Source organism: Rhinoderma darwinii, chromosome 4 (genome assembly GCF_050947455.1).
Source record: "Rhinoderma darwinii isolate aRhiDar2 chromosome 4, aRhiDar2.hap1, whole genome shotgun sequence".
In the NCBI taxonomy this organism is placed as follows: Eukaryota; Metazoa; Chordata; class Amphibia; order Anura; family Rhinodermatidae; genus Rhinoderma; species Rhinoderma darwinii.
The window spans coordinates 81,063,043-81,089,830 of record NC_134690.1 but is presented as its reverse complement, the minus strand read 5'-3'; the positions used below and the strand labels follow the sequence as shown (position 1 = coordinate 81,089,830).

Below are 26,788 nucleotides of genomic sequence, written 5' to 3'. Positions count from 1 at the left end.
TAAGTAGCTACATCGACTTACCTGCAAACGCCGATGCTGCTGCAGAATCATCTGTAGCCTCTGGTGCCGACACGATGCAGGACCTGTGAGTGACGTCACAGTGCTGCACTGCCAGATAGGGGCTGCAAAATCTGGTGACAGAGCCTCTTTAAAGAGGCTCGGTCACCACATTATAAGTGCCCTGTCTCCTACATAAGGAGATGGGCGCTGTAATGTAGGTGACAGCAGTGCTTTTTATTTAAAAAAACGATCTATTTTAAACCACTTTATGAGCGATTTTATATTTATGCTAATGAGTTGCTTAATGCCCAAGTGGGCGTGTTTTTACTTTAGATCAAGTGGGCGTTGTACAGAGCAGTGTATGACGCTGACCAATCAGTATCATGCACTCCTCTCCATTCATTTACACAGCGCATAGGGATCCTGCTAGATACTTATGTGCTGTCTTATACTTAGGCATCATTTACACGACCGTGATATACGTGCGTGCGACGCGCGTGCTTTTCACGCGGGTCGCACGGACCTATACAAGTCTATGGGCCAGTGCAGTCTGTGAGTTTTGCGCAGCGTGAGTCCGCTGCGTAAAACTCACGACATGTTCTATATTTCGCCGTTTTTCGCGCATCACGCTCGTGTAAATCAGGCCTAACACATTAACAATACTGAAGTGTTTAAACAGTGAATAGACATTCCACGGAATGTCTATTCACAATCCCTGCACTTCGTTACTCTGTCTATGGTAGTTACAGCAGAGGATGCGCAATCTCGTTGTAGCCTGTCATCTACAGCGTAATCTCGCGAGATCCCGCTTCCTCTGCTGTAACTACCACAGAAACAGTAACGAAGTGCAGAGATTGTGAATAGACATCCCGTGGAATGTCTATTCACTTCAGTATTGTTAATGTGTTAGTATAAGACCGCACATAAGGATCTAACAGGATCCCTATGCGCTGTGTAAATGAATGGAGAGGAGTGCAGGACGCTGACTGGTCAGCGTCATACACTCCCCTGTACAACGCCCACTTGGTCTAAAGTAAAAACATGCCCACTTGGGTATTAAGCAACCCATTAGCATAAAGCTAAAATCGCTAATAACGTGGTGAAAACAGATCGTTTTTTTTAAATAAAAAGCATTCCTGTCACCTACATTATAGCGCCGATCTCATTATGTAGGAGATGGGGCACTTATAATGTGGTGACAGAGTCTCTTTAACAAGAGCTGGGACTAAGGAGGCAAAGTATACAGGCCGACTTTTTATTTTGTGATGCTGCGCCGGTGCCCTATTTTTAGCCTTCCAACCCCAGGAATCGGGTGAAAAATAAAAATCACTAGGTGTCCCAGTGAGGGAGGCTAAAAATAGGGTAACTCATGGTAAACCGGGGGAGTTGACATGTCTGCATTATGTATCCAAAAAGTCACAAAAACGTATTCGAAAAAAAAAAAAAAAGGAGTGTAACGGCTCTTTATTGCACAGGGTAGTGTCGTTTTGCATTGTATTTATTATTCTGAGTTTTAAGTTCCTCAATAAAATGTCAGAGAAAATATTTAGCCACATGTGGAAAGAATCTGAATAAGGAAACTTTCCAACTCCTTCTGAGGCTTGGTGTACATGTGTGTGGGCAACTGTAAAAAAACCTCGTGGCTGATAACCGTATTGCAAACCACGCTGAAACACTTTTTTCATGTTTATATTTTTTTACGCAACATTTATATTTGTGGTAACATTTTTGCAGTTCTGCCATAATTACAAAAATTGATGAGGAAAGAGCGTCATTTAATTACCCTGGATTTTACATACAAGAGGTAACGGAGAAGTAAAAAACCTCATGCACATGGCAATGCTGTGCGCTCAGATTGTGTGTGGCCGCAGATGGAGTTCCTAGGGGTCTGTATTAGGCTGGAATCACACATGCAGTTTGTGACAGTTTTTATTGCAGTTCTTTGTGCCAAAGCCAGGATTGGTCCAAAACAGAAGGAAAAGTATAAAGAAAAGACCGATTCTTCTCTCTTTTGTATCTACTCCTGTTTGGCTAAAAAAAAAATAAAAAAAATTTAACTGCATGTGTGATTCAAGCCTTATGGAAACTTTGTTTTATGCTTTTGTATAAACTTAGAGGTACGCTTAGGTATAGTATGTGCCATAGCAGACAATGGCTGCAAAATTACGCATCCATATCCCATGGATCTGTAACACATGGAAAACTGTACATTGCAGAACGGTGTGCAGGAAACTATACAAATCCCCTACAAATCTGTATGTTTCTTTGTGTGCCATATGGTGGAGATATTCAACCCTAGCAGCAATATTAGGGGAAAACAGCTTCGTAATATGGCATCCAATGGAGCATGGCACAATTTTCTTTCTATCGGATCTGCACAGAATTCAAAAAAGCAAAAAAAACTTCATATGAAATCAGAGGCATACGAGGTACAGTAAGGCCCTATGCAACTCTATAGGTGCACTATTATGGCTTTGTACAAGAGCTGTAATATGCCGTGTACAGGCTTTAGGCACACACAGAGACAGCATAAAAAAAAAACTGCTGTGGAAATAGCCTGGAAATCCACACCAAGGTCTGTGGGGAAATCCATGTGTTACACATCAATTTTGCAGCGAGTACCACCCAAGGATAGGTCATGCTGCGGAGGTTATATGCTGCATGTGAATGAGGGTTTGCATTATTCTGTGCTTTGTTTCAGATTGTCAATGCAGATTCCGCACACAAAAACATGCAAAAAATGTGCACACAGGGATTTTTCTCATGAATGCTGTATTACTAAAGGTATTCCCTCTGTAATGTTCTGAACACTACTGCCCTCTACACAGATGTATCATCATTTCACATCATCTAAAAATAATAACCAAGATGGACAGAAGACACGTTACACGGTTCTCGTAAATGTCTGTATTTTAATTTTTGTAAATACAATTTTTTTTTATATGAAAAAGCGACACGGACAAATAAAATAGCTTGTTTTGTGGGTAAAGTTCTCTGACAAATAATGCAAAATGTACCGGAAGTTTCAGCAATCTCGATATGCCACATTCACAGTGCACCTAAAAAGTACCATTGGAACTATTAACATACATCTTATTAAAGGGATATCATTTCATAAAACGCCTATGTACAAAATCTTACATAATCTGATATTATTAGACCTTCATGTGGGAGCCGGATAGAAAAAGAAAAAGTATGATCCAATATGTGCAATAGACATAGCAAAACATGACGTTCTTCTGACCTGCCAAACTTTTTCTGTCGGGTAACCCCGGATACGGGCATGATGTGCCACACATGCGTTGGTCAACACGTGATTGTCATGGTCATGTAAGCTTATTTTTCGGAATATATGCGTACCACTGTATGACCTCTTGACGTATGAGACAGGACAGTAGCTGGTGACGTAGGTTTTCTGGACCGGATGATGGGATGGCCCAAGTTATGTTGTGAGTAAACAATGTGAATTTCTGGAACTAAAAATTTGGCACAATATAATGTAGTATAAAAACTTCAGTGATTTAGAAGCAAGAGATGTACAAGAAGTTGTAAAAAATTATAAACTTGGGAGGTTTCGTAGCAAAGATATGTCTGTCACCACCTACTCATCTATGTAAGGCGCCATAGGGTACCACAGAGGGGCAGAATGGGATCTGTAAAGTGCTTGGTCACAACAGAGTCTTCTACTGGGTTATGTCAATGAGATGTCCAGATAATGCGAAACAGAGACTGGAATGTAAACTAAAACATAGATTTGGCCTCTATGAACTCCTGGGATGCCCTCTAACAGGCTGCCCAGGGATAAAACTATTTTGATAAGGTAGAGAAGTGGTTGCACATATGGTTTTAAAAATACGATAACATGGTAAAATACAAAAAAAAAATACAGTATACAATTTATATGCTGTGTAAATAAAAATATACTTTTGAAATGCTTATAAGCAACATTGAATTTCTGACACCTAAAAACGGGACTTGGCTGATTGACGTTATTGAACATTTTAGTTCATCCAAAATAGTGATCCATATGATCCAGAATGAACAGATCATTGAATTTCCAAGGCAACTGACATGGTCGTAGGATAGTTACGTTTTTTTAATCCATTAGGCTCCAGTAGGAGAGGGTAAAGGAACAAGTGTTGTCACATTTTTTGGGAAAGCAGCATTGTAACACACACTTCATGATTGCAGCACTGAAGATGCTGCCGATATCTGCAGGAAGCGGCCTAGATAATGTTCCATGGTCCCATTCCCAATCCAGACCTCTCACCAGCTGCTGCTGCTCCAGACTGTAGATGCCTTATCCGGGAACAGGACCAAGACCATTCAGCCATCATCAGATTCAAACCCTTGAGACGTCTCTTCGGAGGAGCTGTCTTTGTGGATTCGCCCATCACTCTTCATGCTTTGGAAGGTTTTTTTGAAAGCCACCATCATGGCATGTGCCAGCTTTTTGGCTTCGATCTTGCTCTCACACTCTACTGCATGGCAATCCATTTGGAAGGTCAGGTCGTCATTGATTTCCCTGTAGACCCAAGCAAAGATGTTGGGGCTTACATTATGATCTGCTGTGCAATAGGCAATCCTTGCCACCTGGAAGGTGTCCATATGCACAGTTGCTTCACCCTTGAGGTCTTGGTGATGGAGTCGTACCTGGAAGGGACGGATTTCCAGGATGGCATTGGAAGGAAACACATCTGCACGAGCCAAAGTGTGTTTCTTCCACAACTCAATGACAGGCTGCTCTGTACATCCAGATGAAAACTGAACTCCCATTGCAGATATTTTCCCCAGATACGTCACCTGAAACAGACATAAGCATATATATATTCAATATATTCTAACACAAAATGGCTAGAATGTCATATACAGGCCTGTTATAAAGGACACATATTTTTAAAGAAGGTTACACATTATTTCAATGTCACCAGAAATTACAAAGCGCCCATCATACTGATCCATGAAATATGTAAGATATTAAGGGATATTATTTGCGCAATTTAATATACAAATTAACTATTCACCTGCTGCCTATAGTTGCGAGTACCACACATCAATGACTTTGGTAAACCTAAAACTTGTAGCTCATTGCATACAGGGCACTTCCCCAATATATCCATCTCTACAAGTGGAATAATGCTTGAAAGAAAAAATAAAAAAAAAAAGCTGCTAAAAGGCATTTTGGGTATTTAAAAAATAAAATCCCCCAAAGCTTTTTGAAAAAGGGGGTGGGTTGTTTTTGAAGCCAATTTCCCATTTCCATATCCCTTTTAAGGACCACTTTATGCTATTTACGTCTTCTTCAAATCACACTGGTGTCTGTAAGGGAAATAATTCTTTATGAGCCAAGAACACAAATTGCAAGGGACGGTTTTAGAAGGTCCTGAACATGGTCACCTGTGTGACAAAGCCTCATCTGTTCAGGAGGATGTTTCTGTAGGACTGGGGGCGACGGTGACAAAACAGGGATATGTTTACTTCTGCCAGCCCAGACAACACATTCAGCTGTGAGAGAAATGCACGGACTGCCCTCCATTCAGTGTACAGCAGACAGAGTTGGCAGGCCGCATCTTAATGACAATTTCAATTCCTCAGATTTCCTCCTGTCGGCAGGAGAATAGCAGTGGTGCTTTGAAAACCTCCCTTGCAGACAGAAGATGCAGCGTTTAATAGGGGAACGAGTGATATGTTGTTCCTGAAGTCTTAGTCAAATTTGTACCTTAACTTGTAACTTATTGATCTAAATCCCTGTACACTCTGGTCTTAGGAGTCTAGTGGGCGGTCCTCCTCAATGATTGACAGCTTTCCCTGTGTGAGCTGTCAATCACTGAGTAGGACCGCCCACTGGACTCATAAAAGCAGAATAACCAGGGGCGTAGATTAATAAATTAAAAAGGTCTAATGAATGTTTTCCCACATACTATACATCAACCTGTTCAAATCCTCCTGATCTATTACATGCTACATGCAGAGGGCAGTATGTTAAACATGGCAGGTTCCTTTTAAGAGACTACTAAACCTAAGGTCCACCTTATCGAGGAATGTTTATGAACGCCACAAAAGTCAAAATACTGCAGGACTGCGAAACTTGCTACATTTACACGGAAAATAAGCGCCAAGACTTCGTAGTACAACGATAAACTAACCAGAAGATACAACGCTTATGGTCGCTTATTGTATCTTCTGGTTAGTTTATCGTTGTACTATTTTCCGTGTAACATTCACAAGGTAAGAGGTTCTGGGCTGATTTTGTAGCCGTCTGCTGATGTTCAGTATTTTTGTACCAGTAATACTCAGACATTAGGTCAGTTTCCGCTACTCATCTCTTTCCTCAGTTAATAAATATAAGCCTGGGGACAACAGCCTTCATTAACCCTGCAGGCCACATTATTGGAGATCCTCCAAAAGAATATTCTGATGCTGGCAGCGAAACAGTTAAAATTTGCTCTGCGGAGCTTTCGTCTGTTAGAAAATACAACCGCAGCGTCTACACACGTCAAAAACCCAAACATCTGGTGGGAGCTCCTGTGGAGCCAAAACATTGGATCCAGCTCCACATTCCAAAACCAGACGGACTTGATTGCCCCTGACTATTAACCCACGCTTTACCACACTATCGCTGCATTAACTATCAGGCAGGCAGCACAGTTATTAGGCATATCAGAGCAGGCAACAAATGGTTATAGCCTAAAGAGGTGAAGTCAAATAAATGATCAGATGTTATCGCATATAGCTTTATTCTGGTTACAGGACAAATTCCATTGTGTGGTTATGATTGACAGATCGATCGTCACAAGGATCAATGCTCTGGTTGGTGCAATTTTCATAATCACGGGGATATTTAGCTGGCTTGTCACAATTGACAAGATATAGCTGCTAGTCAGTACTAGACACCATGGACACGAATAATACCATTTCTTAAAAAGAGGTTGTCGAAGATTAGAACAAGGCTGTTTTTTTTTTCCTGGAAACAGCACCACTCTTGTCCATGGACTGTGTCTGGTATTGCAGCTAATTCACAACAAAGTAAATGGGTCTCAGCTGCAATAACTGACAAAGCCCATGGACAGGAGAGGCGCTGTGTCCACACACACACACACACACACACACACTAAAATGTTTATCCCACAATAGACCCGTCTTCGATGTTCACATTCATCTAAAGCAGCCGGATTTGTCCAAATGGGGGGAAGCAGAACAACATCTTTTGTCTTTACAGAGTACGTGAATTATGGCAAGGTCTCCATCGTATTTCAAGCGTCTGAAATGTCATCTGTAGGTCATTTACACAGGTTGTGTGGTGGAGAGGTTTTGGTTGGAGGCATCAAAGTGTCACGCTGTAAATGACCAACAAGATGATCTCCATCTAGAGAGTTCATGCGTTTTACATTATCAGCATCTCCTCCGTGATTTTTTTGGAATGATTTGGACAGGAACGCAGATGAATTCCTTGTTGGAAGGCGGACGTAGAAAGCAGGAGTGTGTACTGTCAGCCACTCACATACAAGGCAGCGAAAACAACTAAAGCACCACAGCCCCCCTCTCCCAACACTGGCATATGCCCAGAAACCAGAAAAGACTGAGGTTTATCTACCTTATGAATCAATTATTTCATACATAAACAACACTAATTTGCTTCATCTGACTTACAAGTCGTTTGTAGAAATTCAGAGTATTGCTGAGAGCCACGTGATCATCCAGACCCAGATTTGACTCGGGCTTGGCTGGTTCACATGCCCCCAGATGACCACGGGTAATAATGACACAGGAGTTTAAATAACAAAGTTGGGTTCTTTAACTAGAGAGTTTCTAATCAAACCAGTGCTGTCCAACGAAAACATTCCTATGCTATTTGGCTACGCCTTTTGGCTTATCATACAACTTTTATTTGTACCCCATCATCCCCTTTAGGCTGCATGCATATGAGCGTATTACGGCTCCCGGCAACCTCGGAAATAATACAGCACCCATAGGCTTCTTTGACCACTACATTCCTCAGATTCCATAGTGTGGCATGCTCAATCGGACGCATTGCTTCTTAGTGAGAATAACTCAGTAATAGGTAACATATGGTGGCACAGGGACTCCGTGTGCCTCTCTACCGCCTTTATGTGTGAGCCCTTAGGCCAGGATCACACATGCAGTTTTGATGCAGTTTTTGCCTCTGCTTTTTAGCCAAAGTCAGAAGTGAATCCAAAAGGAAGGAAAGGTAAAAAGAAAAGACTGATGTATCTCCTTTCTTTAGTGTCCACAAAAACGGCATCAGAACGGTGTGTGTGATCCTGGCATTAAGCTGTCCTGACCCGCTCTCCGTTTCATCAATTTAAGAATTATTCTATCTGTATTGTATTGTTAAGCCAAGATCGCTGAAGATCATGGCAACATACAGTGAGCGCTTATGAAGAATAGTTAATGGCTGCACGATTTTGCAGGTAGTATTGGAGTATTATCCGCAAAACCGTGTGGCCATTAACTATCAATTTTTCTCCAGCATTTTAAAACGCATGTAAAAAAAAGCTTAATTTCCACATTTTTAAATGTGCATTATGAAGAAAAAAAAAAAAAGCAAAAACACTAATATGAGAGAGCACACATACAGACCATAGACTTTATTTTGGAAAAAAGAAAATCAGTGTGTGTGAACCAGCCTAATGCAGCGCTCAACCACTGGGAGACGGAGCGACTTTAAGAACTGCTATAAGAGTAAAGCTAACAATCAACTTCATAATAAAGTAATACACAATGGATGATCGGATACCTTATGTAGATTTCCTCACATTATAAAGCATTATTCCCCAAACACTAATATTACTTCTCAGAGTACGGAAAATCCCACTTCCTTTCATATATTTTTCAGTCTTATTTTATTAGATTGGATGACCACTTAACACACCATGAGGCATTGTCAGCAGACCGGAGAAGTGCGATTGTGAGCAGGGGAAATGAAGGAAATAAGGGAGTTGTAGTGGTCATTTAAAAGTAATCCATAGTTTATCACAGATGGTCACGGAGACCACCCAAGGAGAAGGCGGGGGGACAAGGGACATGGCCCTGTGAAGACGTTTAACGTCATGTTTTTGCCAAAAGCCAGATTGAAAGCCAAACCGAATTATCACATTCAAAGCAGATGTTATTATATGGTGGTTATCAGGAGAGGATAGCAGTAGCAATAGATTATAATGTAGTACGCATATATACACTGACCCTTTAATATACACTTTCCCTATAATATACACTATACACTGTCCTCAGCCTTCGGAGAAATTTAGAGGCTCTGTCACCAGATTATAAGTGCCCCGTCTCCTACATAATCTGATCGGCGCTGTAATGTAGACAGTGTATTTTATCTTGAGCAATTTTATATTTATGCAAATTCATTTCTTAATGCCAAACTGGGCGTTTTTTAACTTTTGACCAAGTGGGTGTAGTAAAGAGAAGTGTATAACGCTGACCAATCAGCGTCATACACTTCTCTCTATTCATGTCCATTTGTACCCAGCACAGCGTGATCTCGCGAGCTCACACTGTGCGGTCACATACACCCACATTAACTTTACTGAAGTGTCTTGAGAGTGAATTGACATCACCTCCAGCCAGGACGCGATGTCTATTCACACTCCAGACACTTCGGTAAAGTTTTTGTGGGACGTACACAGCACAGCGTGGGCTCACACAAACTTTACCGAAGTTTCGGGAGTGTGAATAGACATCAAATCCTGGCTGGAGGTGATGTCTGATCACTCTCAAGACACTTCATTAACGTTAATGTGGGTGTATGTGACAGCACAGTGTGATCTCGCGAAATTTGCTGGGTACAAATGGGCATGAATGGAGAGAAGTGTATTGTGTAAATGTATATTAACAACTGGGTCTTACCACCCCCTTTGTCACTGGAGTGTGTCCCTGTGCACTATGACACTGTCCAATCGGTGAATATATTGACAGCCTGTGTATGGACATACCCAATTAACAAGGGAAAGGTAGTTGCTATTTCATTTATACACTACCGTTCAAAAGTTTACGGTCACTTAGAAATTTCCTTATTTTTGAAAGAAAAGCACAGTTTTTTTCAATGAAGATAACATTAAATTAAACATAAATACACTCTATACATTGTTAATGTGCTAAATGACTATTCTAGCTGCAAACGTCTGGTTTTTAATGCAATATCTACATAGGTGTATAGAGGCCCATTTCCAGCAACCATCACTCCAGTGTTCTAATGGTACATTGTGTTTGCTAACTGTGTTAGAAGGCTAATGGATGATTAGAAAACACTTGAAAACCCTTGTGCAATTATGTTAGCACCGCTGTAAACAGTTTTGCTGTTTAGAGGAGCTATAAAACTGACCTTCCTTTGAGCTAGTTGAGAATCTGAAGCATTACATTTGTGGGTTCGATTAAACTCTCAAAATGGCTAGAAAAAGAGAGCTTTCATGTGAAACTCGACAGTCTATTCTTGTTCTTAGAAATGAAGGCTATTCCATGCGAGAAATTGCCAAGAAACTGAAGGAAGTAGTACACACCGTTGTAGGAAATCTTCAGAGTACAGCACACACAGGCTCTAACCAGAGTAGAAAGAGAAGTGGGAGGCCCTGCTGCACAACTGAGCAACAAGACAAGTACATTAGAGTCTCTAGTTTGAGAAATAGACGCCTCACATGTCCTCAACTGGCAGCTTCATTAAATAGTACCCGCAAAACGCCAGTGTCAACGTCTACAGTGAAGAGGCGACTCCGGGATGCTGGCCTTCAGGGCAGAGTGGCAAAGAAAAAGCCATATCGGAGACTGGCTAATAAAAGGAAAAAAGTGTTATGGACAGACGAATCGAAGTTTGAGGTGTTTGGATCACACAGAAGAACATTTGTGAGACGCAGAACAACTGAAAAGATGCTGGAAGAGTGCCTGACGCCATCTGTCAAGCATGGTGGAGGTAATGTGATGGTCTGGGGTTGCTTTGGTGCTGGTAAAGTGGGAGATTTGTACAAGGTAAAAGGGATTTTGAATAAGGAAGGCTATCACTCCATTTTGCAACGCCATGCCATACCCTGTGGACAGCTCTTGATTGGAGCCAATTTCATCCTACAACAGGACAATGACCCAAAGCACACCTCCAAATTATGCAAGAACTATTTAGGGAAGAAGCAGGCAGCTGGTATTCTATCTGTAATGGAGTGGCCAGCGCAGTCACCAGATCTCAACCCCATAGAGCTGTTGTGGGAGCAGCTTGACCGTATGGTACGCAAGAAGTGCCCATCAAGCCAATCCAACTTGTGGGAGGGCCTTCTGGAAGCATGGGGTGAAATTTCTCCCGATTACACGATTACCTCAGCAAATTAACAGCTAGAAAGCAAAGTTTGAAGGAGAAAATTATTATTTCAAATAAAAATCATTATTTCTAACCTTGTCAATGTCTTGACTATATTTTCTAGTCATTTTGCAACTCATTTGATAAATATAAGTGTGAGTTTTCATGGAACACACATAATTGTCTGGGTGACCCCAAACTTTTGAACGGTAGTGTACATTTTCAGGAGGAATAACAGAGGAATGGCACAGTACAATGTTCTAAGAAAAGAGGTTTCAAAATTATTTAATGTGGAATACTAAAACAGATATGTCAAGAGAGCGGACAGATCCTCAGTCACAATATTATAAGTAGCCTATCTTGTACATAATGTGATCGGCGCTGTAATGTAGATTACAGCAGTGTTTTGTATTTAGAGAAACGATCATTTTAGCTTTATGCTAATGACTTTCTTAATAGACAACTGGGCGTGTTTTACTTTTTGACCAAGTGGGTGTTGTGAAGAGAAGTGTATGACGCTGACCAATCCGCGTCCTACACTTCTCTCCATTCATTTACACAGCGTGCAGCCACATACACACACACACTCAAGTGTCCTGACAGTGAATAGACATCACTACCAGTCAGGACGTGATGTCTATTCACAATCCTGACACTTCGGTAACGTTTGTGGTCGATTTACAGCACAGCAAGAGTAATCTCGTTTTAAATGACAGTTTACAGTGTAATCTCGCGAGATTACGCTTGCCTTGCTGTAAATCTCACACAAACGTTACCGAAGTGTCAGGATTCTGAATAGACATCACGTCCTGGTTGGTAGTGAGGTCTATTCACTGTCAGGACACTTCAGTAACGTTAATGTGTGTGTATGTGGCTGCACATAGTGATCTAGCTAGATCACTATGTGCTGTGTAAATGAATGGAGAGAAGTGTATGACGCTGATTGGTCAGCGTCATACACTCCTCTGTACAACGCCCACTTGGTCAAAAAGTAAAACACGCCCAGTTGTTCATTAAGAAACTCATTAGCATAAAGCTAAAAGAGGTCATAACTCCACCAAAAATGATCGTTTTTCTAAATAAATAAAAACACTGCTGTAATCTACATTACAGCGCCGATCATATTATGTACATGATAGGGCACTTCTAATGTGGCGACAGAGCCTCTTTAAATTACGTGCTATTCCCCTTATCTTGCTTGCTTTCATCCTGCTCAATTTCTTGTGAAATCTACTCTGGATACCAATTGCTTAAATGCTATGCACACCTTTGAAAGCTTTTTTTAAAATTATTATTAAATCAATGTTTTAGGTTATTCTAAAAATAAAAATTAATTGACTTTAATTAAAAACTTGGTTTAGTTTGCCCAGTACAGCTTCTATGTATCCTCTATACATAGGAGCTGTATCGTTCACTAGTAGCCGAATCTGTCAGTTCAGCTGAACGGACAGCTCGGCTGAGAGCGAGTCCTGGGTGGGTCAAACACACCCTAACATTGATCACATCTAAGTTCAACTTAGATGTGATCGATATCATGGTGGTCCTGTTTGTTAGACCCACCCAGGACTCGCTCTCAACCAAGCCGTCAATTCACTTTACTGACAACTTATAGAGCAGGGGTCTCAAACTCGGCCGGGTAAGTCGGCCGCATATAGAAAAAATGGGAAGTTGACGGGCCGCATTACTTTCAAATTTGATACAATACAAAATTATTGTTAACCAATTAGTTATTTGAACTACTATAACACTATATTACTATAATAATACTACATTACTATAATAATAGCGCTAGGTTTAAAATTAGATATTTCTCCACGTGCTTATTTCAATAATCCAGCTTTCCAGTTTAAGTGTCGCTAAATGCACTCCGGCGGCTCAGTTAGCACACATGCCAAGATTGGGCAGCCCCTTTTTAGATCGTGCCACAGTGCCCTCGGTGGATGCTGCCGCAGTGCCCTCGGTGGATGCTGCCGCAGTGCCCTCTGTAGATAATGCAACACACCCCTAGACAAGGCCATAGTGCCCTCTGTAGATGCTGCCACAGTGCCCTCCGCAGATGCTGCCACAGTGCCCTCCGCAGATGCTGCCACAGTGATGTCAGGGGCTTGCCCAGAGCTGGAGTCCCGAAGCAGAGCCGCTTCTAGCACTCCATATATGGACAGGGATGTCAGGGACAACCCCAGAGCTGGAGTCCCGGGCAGAGCGCTAGTAGGCTCTTCCTTGGGACTCCAGCTGTGCTCCTGACATCACTGGGACTCCTGCTCTGGGGAAGCCCTTGACATCATTGTCGATGTATGGACAGCGATGTCAGAGGTTTCCCCAGAGTCCCAGAGCAGAGCCTACACTAGCGCTCTGCCCGGGACTCCGCTCTGGGGAAGACCCTGACACACTGTCCATATATGGGCAGCGATGTCAGGGAATTCCACAGAGTTCCGGAGCAGAGCATGTACTAGCGCTCTGCCCGGGACTCCGGCTCTGGGGAAGCCCCAGACATCGCTGTTCATATGTGGACAGCGATGTCAGGGAATTCCAGAGTCTCGGAGCAGAGCCGATACTAGAGGCTCTGTGTCCTGCGGGCCGCAGATGACAGCCCCAGGGGCCGCATGCGGCCCGCGGGCTTTAGACCCCTGTTATAGGAGGATAGAGAAAAGCTGTATAATAGAGGTGCATGCATTTAAGTGGTAGGGATGTAAGCGAAGTCTGTGTAACATGGCGAGGCTCTATATTGTACAGCAGACAAATCTTCCTGTGATCATTTCTGCTCATGCAGCTTTATGTATTCCGCTATATGTACTCAGATGCCAGTCACCCAGATAGGAAGACGAGTAGTTGCTAGGCAACTTGCAGTACCAGTCTGCAGCATTCACGGGGAGAGCAGGGACTGCAAGAAGAAAACTAAAACATAGGTTCTGCACACAGACATGACATACCGACTAAACCCGTATACCTTCCTCTACTGCACCGGAAGAAGGCTTGAGTACCAGATAGAAGAACATTTCCTTATACCAAGCTGCATTTAAAGAGAATCTGTCACCAGATTATAAATGCCCCATCTCCTACATAATCTGATCGGCGCTGTAATGTAGATAACAGTGGTTTTTATTTTGAAAAACGATCATTTTTGAGCAAGTTATGAGCAATTCTAGATTTATGCTAATGAGTTTCTTAATGACCAACTGGGCGTTGTACAGAGGAGTGTATGACGTTGACCAATCAGCATCATACACTTCTCATTGTTCCAGCCCATTGTTACAGTGTGATTATGCAGTGAAAGAAGCTGGGCTGGAACAATGAGAAGTGTATGAAGCTGATTGGTCACGCCTCTGTACAACGCCCAGTTGGTAAAAAGTAAAAACACGCCCAGTTGGTCATTAAGAAACGAATTACCATAAATCTAAAATTGCTCATAACTTGCTCAAAAATGATGGTTTTCAAAATAAAAACCACTGTTGTCATCTACATTACAGCGCCGATCAGATTATGTAGGAGATAGGGCATTTATAATCTGGTGGCAGAGCCCCTTTAAGACAGATCATCAACATGGAAATATCAGAAAATACAACTAACTACTGCTTTTTCCACTCTTTCCATAGCCAGAAGCTCTGTTGCAAACTTTAACAGTGCCCCAGGAGCGGATATGTACATACAAATACCTGATCTTCTAGTCCAGAAAGAGTAGCAAAAACACACGGCACCAATAATGGTACGGATCTTCAGGTAAGTAGTTTGGGGTATAAAGCCGTTATCCAAATTATGAAAAATCCATTAGGACCGCTGCAGCTAGGTACACAAAAACCGGAGACTAAACAAAGTCACCGCTGGAGAGGATTGTAGATGAGAAAAATAACTTTTTTGGGCCTGATGATGACACTGGTCCGGCGTTCAAACACGTAGACACTCATAATAAAACCTTTGTTTTTCAGATATTCTACTCATATTTCTAAACCTCCTTACCAGCAGCAGCCGCTATGGTTCCCAACTTTTTTTACTTTTTCAAAAAAAGTTATTTTTCTCCTATCTACAATCCTTATCTTCTAGTGTCTACTGCATTTGAAGCAATGTGGGGAGAGAAATTATGAGATGAGACAATGGGCTGATACAGGAGAGTCTACATCTGGTAGCTGGCATAGTATAAAGGTCTATTCACACGGTTTCAGTGGGCAAATGGTCGAAAGTATCCATAGGGCCCCATTCACTGGATAGATGATACCAAAAGCCCCTTTGGCATACATTGGGATGGTACATTTAACATATATATATATATATATATTTTTTTTTTTTTTTTTTTCCAATATGGAAGCCTGTGCAGTGGCTTATGTCAGAGGTATACGTCCGGAAATCTTTACAATGTATACTTAAAACGGACACTGCAGACGCAGTGTGAACAGGCCCTAACTGTACATACAGTGCATTCGGAAAGTCTTCAGACCCTTTCACAGTCAATGCAATATTTTAGTTTTTCCCTTCAAGAAATTAGCAAAGATTACGAACATTCTGTTTTCACTTTGTCATCATAGGGTATTGAGTGCAGAATGATGTGTAGGGTCTGAAGACTTTCCGAATGCATTGTACTCCAAGATCTCTTGCACACTGCCAAGCCAGGTGCAAGGAGCCTGTACGTCAGCACACAAAATCCCTGTGGTTCCGTAAACACTATGTCTGCTGCCGTATGTTGCCCCTGTGAGCCACATATTCTCCTTTAGAAGCATTGATCCTTAATCGAACGTTCAGCATTCCTTCTATGGAGACCCAATCTTGTAAAAGTAACACAAAAGGAGAATACAGAACTATTATATGGTCATGCAAACAAGCCCTGAGCAGTAAAGCTTCAATGTTTAGACCTACTCCATGAGAATCATTACAGATAGCTAAATGTATAAACACTTCTAATGTCACACGTGAAATATTCTTTGTTTTACAATTTAGAAGGTCAGACATTTCCATTGGAAGACAATAAATAAGGTTAAAATGTCTGATAGTTAAAATAGGTTGAAAGCTTCAGCCAGTCATCCCCAGGTTTGGTGGTCGTTATTGGAAGACAATGAACTGGAGGAGGTCTGGACATGGAGCGCTAAAACCCAACCGCAATATCTTCTGTTATTATGGGATGTTGAACCAGTAGAGGTCCTCTCCACAATCACAGATTTGTTGTATGAGAGAAATCGGCCATACACTGCGATATTGGCTATGGCGAGTTGTTAAAGATGTTTTAGACTTGACTGCTGTGTCGCCTGTAATGCTTACAATCGGAGGACATGAATATGGCTGGAATTGCTGCAGTCTCAGATCCTGCTGCTGTGCGGGGAGAACACGATTGATCTATCTGCTGCTGATGGTGATGGAGAACACACAGCAGCTCTATCTCCCAACTTGACGGGACAGTGTGTTAGGCCCTGTTCACATCTGTGCTGAAGGCACACTGCGCTATCGTTTTCGGTAAATCCACAGACACCCAAATGGTAACCCAAAAGCACCCATTAGAGTCAATGGGTTCCGTCGGACGCCGGTTGTCTCCGTTGTTCAACGGAGCCCTCGTTTCTGGAATTTTGTTGTTCTGCTCCTCTGACGGAGCAGAACAACGGGATGCCAAACGCTGATGTGAACAGGGCCTTAGTAATTGAATAAGATGAAGCCTTTTCCTTTTTTCCCCTATGAACATCTGCCTTGAATACAAAGATATAAACAAGGTTTGTTTCCATCTCCTGAAGAGTGAAGAAATTGTACACATTTAGGACAGAATGTACATAAGTAAGTAGTTAATCTGGCGGTCTACTAAACTTTAGTCCAAGGTAGAACTGGAACCTCAACACTTATTTCATTTACTAGGCCCCAGACCACACTTTAAAGGCCTTGCTCACACAGTACAGATTTGCTGCAGATTTTGCACGTATCTTTTTTTTAAGCCAAAACCTGAATTGGATCCAGGAAGCCTTCCTTTATATATTTCTTCTGTTTCTCTTGGATTTGGCTTAACAAATACATAAAAATCTGCACTTTGGGAACAAGGCCTAACAGTGATGAAAGCTCTTGAAGGCAACATGGCATGGGGGTTGTGAAGTATTCAATAAGACACATATCTCGCTCCCAGTCTAGGTCTCTCTGGTTATTGAATTTCGCACAATGAATATAAATGTGTCGATTCCACTAGAATTGCAGCAATGCGTTCCAAGTGTTGTGTAATAAGCAGACATGCTAAGGTCAGTTGTAAGGAACATTTTTATAGTCCACACTCCAAAAAAATGAAAAACAAAACCCCAAAAACAAAAAGGTTTTCTAGGAAATCCTAACTGCTGAGTGTTTTCAGTACACCAGGCTTGTTTATCTCTGGAACGTATCATCAGACTTTCCAGCATGACCACAATGGCGTGTCTGTAGATCTTACTCCTCTGCCATAACCACATCCACTGATGGCACTGGTAACGGTTTATTCAGCAGAACAGAGCACTCTGGAGTATTTTGGGGAGACAATAGGCAGCTCACAGAAATTGTTGGTTACAAGGAGACACCTTCTATTGTCATTTAGAAGAGTCATCAACACTCCGTTATGGATGAATCATTAGACTAGAATATAGTAACAACCCAAGAGCAAGGCTTGAGGTAAAGCATGTCTCCAGCTCATACAGAAATACATTGGAATACATACGAATCTCTTGCGCGGCTGTCCGTGTAATTTGTATTCCAAATAGTTTTTTACTTTCCAAGTTATGAGACATTTTCTTATTATGCTAATTTAGGTAAACTAGCCAAAGGGGCGGTAACTGAGGTTTCACAGGGGCGGTCTCTGTGTTGGCTGTATGACGTTGTCCTATCAGCGTCATATCATACAGTTGCTCCCCTTCCCTGCACGGCGTGATCTCGCATTAAAATCGGAGATCACGCTGTGGAAGGAAGCGGAGAAATTGGGCTTTGCTGAACTGGTGACAGGTCCTCTTTAAACTTTGAGCATCTTTTAGGCTCAATATACAACTACGTGTATTACGTGCGGTTTTGCCACACGTATCGGCGTGCAGCAAATCCGCAGCGTAATGCGGTACCAGCAAAGTAAATGAGATTTCAGAAAATCTCATGTACATGCTACGGGTTTTTTCTGCACGTAAATCAACCTGCGGTGCGTATTTTACAATCTGCAGCATGTAAATTTACCTTGCGTTAAAGTTTGTGAATTGTATCTGTCTAGTTATAAGGAAAAACGCACCAAAACCAGCAGCATGAACACGTACTGATTTACGCATCAAAATGTAAAAGCCGCGCAGAAAAATTTATCAAATGCCGCATTATGTGCGGTTTTTACCTGCGAATTTCCTGCGGTTTTGATGCATATTGTCCGCAGCAATACACGTAATGTGTGCATTTGGCCATAACCCCTCGAAGTCCAAGCTAATTTTCATTTTTTCACTACCCACCTTCCAAAAACTTTTTTATTTTTCCGTCAATAGAGTGGTCTGACGGCTTATTTTTTGCGGTACAAGTTGTAGTTTCTATTAGAACGATTTAAAGTACCATACAATGTACTGGGAAACGAACAAAAAAAATATTTGTGGGGTGGAAGCTGGCAGGGCTTAGCAGAAGCCTGTAAAAATTACAATATACTGCAATTACATTTGTATTGCAGTGTATTGAACCAGCGATCTAACGGTCGCTGGTTCAAGTCCCCTAGGGGGGACTAATAGAATGTATAAAAAAAAAAAGTTAGATACATTTTCAGGAGTGTAAAAAAAATAATAAAAAAAAAATGCACAATGTAACAAAATAAAAAAAATTGGTATAGCTGCGTCTGTAAAAGTCTGAACTATTACAATATACCATTATTTTACTTGCACGGTAAACGGTGTAAAAAAATCAAAATGAAAACACCGGAATCGTTGTTTTTTGGTCACCTTAGCGTAAAAATGAAATGAAAATAAGTGGCGGCAAAAACTACAGCTCGTCCTGCAAAAAATAAGCCCTCAAACGATGAAAAAATATAAAAAATTATGGCTCTCAGAATGTGGTGAAACAAAACAATTTTTTCTTTGTAAAAGTAGTAAAATATGAAATAATTTATACATAAGTACTCAATTACCTGTGGAAGACAGGATGGCAGTTTGGATCATACTCCCGAGGAATCACCCCGACACGCGTATCGCACCCTTGACCTCCTGCCGAAGGGTGCGAAACGCGTCTAAATGTTTCCTCGGGTGTATGATTTAAACTGCCATCATGCCCTCCACAGGTAATTGATTACTTATGAAACACTAGTAAGTGCAGCCTGTACCAATTATACATAACATAGGATCTGTGTTTTTTTTCACATTGGGGTCCGATTCTAGATATTTGATCCCTGCTTGACACTATTGATATAATATATGTGGACAACTAATTGATTACGACTTTGATGGCTTTATGTCGGAGGCTGTTTTTAATTAAGTCTTTTTTATACAATGTTTGTATGTATTTGTAGGGGGGGGGGGAGGCTTGTCCATACTGAGGTCTAAGGCTGCGTTCACATCTGCCTCAGGGTTCCGTTCTGACAATCAGTCAGAGCTTCCGTCAGAACGGAACCCTGACAAACAAACGGAAACCATAGGTTTCCGTTTGCATCACCATTGATTTAAAACGGTGACGGATCCGGTGCAAATGGTTTCCGTTTGTCTCAGTTGTGCAAGGTTTCCGTCACTTTGACGGAATGAATACCAAAGCCGACTACGGTATTCATTCCATCAACACGTGTGTGTGTGTGTGTGTATCTATCTATCTACCTATCTGTGTATTTATGTATCTATTAGTGTGTGTACCCAACTGTGTATATCTGTGTGTATCCATCCGTGTGTGTGTGTATATATATCTCTATCTGTATGTCTATCGGTGTATCTGCGACACCCATGGCCGCGGACCGTCGGGATTACTCACTCTCTGACGGCCGCAGCCATGGATCAGTGAGCGCTGGCCTGCATCTCCTCCCTGGAGACGCCAGCGCTCACTTCCGCTTCATTCTGCTGTGTCTACCAAATTAGCCCATGATCACCCTGGACTATAAGAAGGGCCCTGCCCCTTCCTTCATTGCCTGAGCATTGTTGTGTTACCCGTATTAGTCTTGCAAATAGTCCCTTAGTGTTTTCCAGTTCCCAGTGTTCCCGTTCCTGCTACCTGTATTTAGTGCTACCTTGTTCCTGTGCCTAAAGAGTTGGAGTCATGTTGTGCTGTATACTATGCCTTCCATGTTACACCACAACTGGTGTCTGCCTGCTGCCAAGGTCCTATCCGAGCCTACCACCGTTACTGCCTGAAGTTACCACAGGTACCCTTATCGGAACTATAGACTTTGACTTGGTATCCTGTTGGTCAGCTGCTATCCCGCTACGGTGGTATGGCCCAGTGGGTCCACACAACCATCGTGACACTATCTGTGTAACGATCTATCTATCTGTGAATCTATCTATATATAGTATCGTTTTAGGCTGGGTTTACACGGCGACTTTGGACACGACACAGTTACGCGGCCAAAGATCACTATGTTCCGTAGCGTAAAGCGATTTTTGGCCAGGGGACCTGTGTCGTGGCCAAAGTTATCGTGTAGCCCCAGCCTAGAACCATACTATATAATCAATATATATGAGACAGACAGATATGCGATAGCTAGATAGAAAATACAAAGAGCAGCACTAAATAATCCTTTCAAGGAAATTGTGCGTGCAAGCCTCAAGGCCACGACTCCCGGGCCCCACAATTCAAATATTAAAAAAATAGCCAGCACTCCACTCCATAGTTCTCAAGTGAAAAAAGTTCTCATGGTACCAATAAAAACTACAGTGTGTCACTCAAAAAACAAGCCCTCACACGGCTCCGTCGACAAAAAAATAAAGAAAAAGTTATGGCTCTCAGGATATGGTGACACTAAAACATTATTTTATTTAGAAAAAAGTGTTTTTATTGTGTAAAAGTAGTAAAACATATAAAAACTATATAAATTTGGTATTGCCATAATCGTATCGAACCGCAGAATAAAGTAAACATGTTGTTTATACTGCACAGAGAACGCCGTTAAAAATGTATAAAAAAAAACAAAGTGAGAGAATTTCTGTTTTGTGGTCTCCTCACCTCGCAAAAAAAATTGAATAAAAACGGATCAAATTATCACATGTACCCCAAAATGATACAGCTCGTCCCATGAAAATCAAGCACTCACACAGCTAGTCAACGGAAAAATAAAAAGTTATGACTCTTGGAACGCAATAATCCAAAATGACAGCCCAGACTAATTTATATGTGCAGCAGTTCTTCAATTAAAATCCCAGGTCAACATTTGCAGCCCCCACTGGTAGACCCTGTAAATTCAGCGAAAACGATGACATTTTGGGGGTCTGTGCTACATATGGGGCTAGTGAAGAAGTCAAAGATTAGGCAATGCTGGAGTGCGGATATTTTGTACAATACCACGGATACACAGAAGTGCGACTCCTACACCGAAAAATCCGACCTGTGCATGAAGGATTGGTTCAAAGCGTACGTCACTATCCATGGATAATTTTATTATTCATTCACCCCATTATTACATCATCCTATTATGACCTGTTGCACTCCGCCCAGCTTACATATACCCTGACGTACTCCGCCCAGCTAACATATACCCTGATGTACTCCGCCCAGCTTACATATACCCGGATGTACTCCGCCCAGCTTACATATACCCGGATGTACTCCGCCCAGCTAACATATACCCTGAAGTACTCCGCCCAGCTAACATATACCCTGATGTACTCCGCACAGCTTACATATACCGATACACTCCGCCCAGCTTACATGTGCGCCCACATTATAAACTGAAACACCAGTAAAACACTAAACAAAACTACTACCAAGCAAAATCTGCGCTCCAAAAAGCCAAATGGCGCTCCTTCTGGGCCTGGCAGTGTGTAGTTTCCTAAATGGGGTCACTTCTCGTGAGTTTTCACTGTACTGGTACCTCAGCGCAATGCAACATGTTGTCAAAAACAAATTTTGTAAAATCTCCACTCCAAAAACGAAATTGCGCTTTTTCCGTTTAGACCCTTGCCGTATGTCCAAATAGTAGTTTACAACCATGTACAGTGAAGGAAATAAGTAAGTATTTGATCCCTTGCTGATTTTGTAAGTTTGCCCACTGTCAAAGACATGAACAGCCTAGAATTTTTAGGCTAGGTTAATTTTACCAGTGAGAGATAGATATAAAAAAAAAAAAAAAAAACAGAAAATCAGTGTCAAAATTATATATATTTGCATTGTGCATAGAGAAATAAGTATTTGATCCCCTACCAACCATTAAGAATTCAGCCTCCTCCAGACCAGTTACATGCTCCAAATCAACTTGGTGCCTGCATTAAAGACAGCTGTCTTACATGGTCATCTGTATAAAAGACTCCTGTTCACAGACTCAATTAATCAGTCTGACTCCAACCTCTACAACATGGGCAAGACCAAAGAGCTTTCTAAGGATGTCAGGGACAAGATCATACACCTGCACAAGGCTGGAATGGGCTACAAAACCATAAGTAAGACGCTGGGTGAGAAGGAGACAAGTGTTGGTGCAATAGTAAGAAAATGGAAGACATACAAAATGACTGTCAATCGACATCGATCTGGGGCTCCATGCAAAATCTCACCTCGTGGGGTATCCTTGATCCTGAGGAAGGTGAGAGCTCAGCTGAAAACTACACGGGGGGAACTTGTTAATGATCTCAAGGCAGCTGGGACCACAGTCACCAAGAAAACCATTGGTAACACATTACGCCGTAATGGATTAAAATCCTGCAGTGCCCGCAAGGTCCCCCTGCTCAAGAAGGCACATGTACAGGCCTGTCTGAAGTTTGCAAATGAACATCTGGATGATTCTGAGAGTGATTGGGAGAAGGTGCTGTGGTCAGATGAGACTAAAATTGAGCTCTTTGGCATTAACTCAACTCGCCGTGTTTGGAGGAAGAGAAATGCTGCCTATGACCCAAAGAACACCGTCCCCACTGTCAAGCATGGAGGTGGAAACATTATGTTTTGGGGGTGTTTCTCTGCTAAGGGCACAGGACTACTTCACCGCATCAATGGGAGAATGGATGGAGCCATGTACCGTCAAATCCTGAGTGACAACCTCCTTCCCTCCACCAGGACATTAAAAATGGCTCGTGGCTGGCTCTTCCAGCACGACAATGACCCGAAACATACAGCCAAGGCAACAAAGGAGTGGCTCAAAAAGAAGCACATTAAGGTCATGGAGTGGCCTAGCCAGTCTCCAGACCATAATCCCATCGAAAATTTATGGAGGGAGCTGAAGATCCGAGTTGCCAAGCGACAGCCTTGAAATCTTAATGATTTACAGATGATCTGCAAAGAGGAGTGGGCCAAAATTCCATCTAACGTGTGCAAACCTCATCATCAACTGCAAAAAACGTCTTACTGCTGTGCTTGCCAACAAGGGTTTTGCTACCAAGTATTAAGTCTTGTTTGCCAAAGGGATCAAATACTTATTTCTCTGTGCACAATGCAAATAAATATATATAATTTTGACAATGTGATTTTCTGTTTTTTTTTTTTTTTTAAATATAATCTATCTCTCACTGGTAAAATTAAGCTAGCCTAAAAATTCTAGACTGTTCATGTCTTTGACAGTGGGCAAACTTACAAAATCAGCAAGGGATCAAATACTTATTTCCTTCACTGTATGAGGTATTTCCCTACTCAGGAGAAATTGTGTAACACATTTTGGGGTGTCTTTTCTCCTGTATTCTCCTTGTGGAAATGAAAAATTATGAGCTAAATCTACAGGTTATTGTGAAAAAAATATTTTTTCATTTTCACGGCCCAATTCTAATAAAATCTATAAAACACCTGAGGGCTCAAAATGCACCTCTAATTTAATTCTTTCAGGGGTATAGTCTCCAAATTGGGATCACACCTGGGGAATTTCTACAGTACTGGTACTTCAGGGACTCTGCAAATGCGACATGGCCCCCAGAAACCAATTCAGCAAAATCTGCGCTGCAAAATACAAATGGTGCTCAGTCCCTTCTGAGCACAGCCGTGGGTCTAAACAGCAGTTTATTACCACATATGGGGTATTGCCTTAATCAGGAGAAATTGCTTTACAAATGTTGAGGTGCTTTTTCTCCTTTATTCCTTATAAAAATTAGAAAATTCAGTTTTTTTTCCGAAAAAAAAAAAAGTCTCTTTTCATCTTCACAGACTAATTCCAATAAATTCAGGAAAAAAACTGTGGGGTCAAAATGCTAACTATACCACTAGAAAAATTCCTTGAGGGGTATAGTTTCCAAAATGGTATAGGTATAGTTTCCCACTTTTGGGGGGTTTCCACTGTTTAGGTCCCTCCAGGGCATTGCAAACATGATACGGCACCGAAAACCATTCCAGTAAAATCAGCGCTACAAAATCCAAATAGCGCTCCTTCCCTTCTGAACCCTGCTGTGGGTCCAAACAGCAGTTTATTACCGCATATGGGGTATTTCCGTAATCGGGAGAAATTGCTTTACAAATGTTGGGGTGCTTTTTCTCCTTTATTCCATGCAAAAATTCGAAATTTCTACATTTTCCAGAAAAAAAAAGTCGATTTTCATTTTCACAGACTAACTCCAATAAATATAGCAAAATACCTGTGGGATCAAAATGCTAACTATACCCCTAGATAAATTCCCTGAGGGGTGTAGTTTAAAAAAAATGGGGTCACTTTTGGGGGTTTCAACTGTTTTGGCACCACAAGACCTCTTCAAACCTGACATGGTGCCTAAAATATATTCTAAAAAAAAGGAGGCCCCAAAATCCACGAGGTGCTCCTTCGCTTCTGAGGCCGGTGTTTCAGTCCATTAGCATACTAGGGCCACATGTGGGATATTTCTAAAAACTGCAGGACCTGGGCAATAAATATTGATTTGCGTTTCTCAGGTAAAACCTTCTGTGGTACAGAATTTTTTTTATTACAAATGAATTTTGTAAAAAAAAATAAAAATGAAATTTTAACATTTCAGCTCTACTTTCCTTCAATTCCTGTAAAACGCCTAAAGGGTTGAAACACTTTCTGAATGCTGTTTTTAATACCTTGAGGGGTGCAGGTTTCAAAATGGGGTGTTTTATGGGGGTTTCTAATATATAGGGCCCTCAAAACCACTTCAGAACTGAACTCGTCCCTGAAAAAAAATAGCCTTTTGAAATTTTCTTAAAAATGTGAGAAATTGCTGCTAAAGTTCGAAGCCTTGTAACGTCCTAGAAAAATAAAAGGATGTTCAAAAAATGATGCAAACATAAAGTAGATATATGGGAAATGTTAATTAGTAACTATTTTGTGTGGTATTACTATCTGTTTTACAAGCAGATACATTTAAAATTGGAAAAATCATAATTTCTTCAAATTTTCTCTTAATTTTGGTGTTTTTCACAAACACGCAATTAATTTATCGACCAAATTTTTTCACTAACATAAAGTACAATATGTCACGAGAAAACAATCTCAGAAACAATTGGATAGGTAAAAGCATTCCCAAATTATTACCACATAAAGTGACACGTCAGATTTAAAAAATGGGTCTGGTCCTCAAGGCCAAAATGAGCTTGGTCCTCAAGGGGTTAATGGATGTCTGAGGAATGTTATGCCACGCTAAATGCACTTGAGCACACAAATCAGTAAGATTGGCTGCTGGCAGCTCCATTTGCAATTGCCGACCAATGACGTCCCAATTTGCACGATGGGAGACAAGTCCGGAGATGCTGCAGGCCATTGTAGCACATTTAGGCCACGCAGGATGTTCACAGTAGCACGACCTGTTAGTGTACCTGAAATGAAGACTAGGGGGTCTGGCTACCGTGAATTATGCCACCCCACACCATAAACCCGGGAGTAGGACCGGTGTGAGGTTGCCTTGTAAAGGCCTCTTCATCGCGTAGCTCACGTGGTCTTTAGACCAATCTCTGGTGATCATTGCGTCAGAGGAAAAAAACGGAATCATCGCTGAAGAGGATAAACCTCCATTCCAGCCTCCATTGCTGTCTTGAAGGTACCATGATAGCCTTTGAGAGCGGTGGCGTATGGTCAATGGAACATCTGTAACTGAACGTCTGGCTCGTAGCCCAATGTCGTGCAAACACTTTCTGATGGTTTGTATTGACACTGGTTGCCGCTCTAGGCTTGGGAAGGGACGTCCAATTTCACTTGCAGTACAGAATGGATCACTACACGTCATTCTTCCAATCAGATGATCCGTCCATGCAGAGGTTCACCTCCGCGCACCTCTTGCAGTCATTCCCGTTTGTCGTTGTTCTCCCAACTTTCAGGACATGCAGCGTTGAACAGTGCTGACATCCCGGCCCAGGCGCCTAGTGATCTCCCGCAGTGATAAACCAAGGTCTCTTAGTTCAAGGATTCCGTCCCTCTCAGTTTGCTACACATGGCGATAACTGGTACGTAGACGAAAACTTTGCATTAATCTAGCTCCCCCCCCCCACGCCACAGACTGGAGCTAGTTGCTT

General features: G+C 41.7%; 1 protein-coding gene across 2 annotated transcripts in view; it reads right to left on the bottom strand.

Moving 5' to 3' along the window:
• Positions 1-2,892: 2,892 nt before the first annotated feature.
• The window catches only part of PID1 (phosphotyrosine interaction domain containing 1), a 60,212-nt gene continuing 36,316 nt past the window's right edge, over positions 2,893-26,788 (bottom strand). For both annotated transcript variants that reach the window (XM_075861266.1, XM_075861265.1), the window contains exon 3: positions 2,893-4,803. In XM_075861266.1, coding sequence (XP_075717381.1) covers positions 4,327-4,803 — 477 coding nt within the window. In that variant the 3' untranslated portion in view covers positions 2,893-4,326. The remainder of the gene's footprint in view (positions 4,804-26,788) is intronic.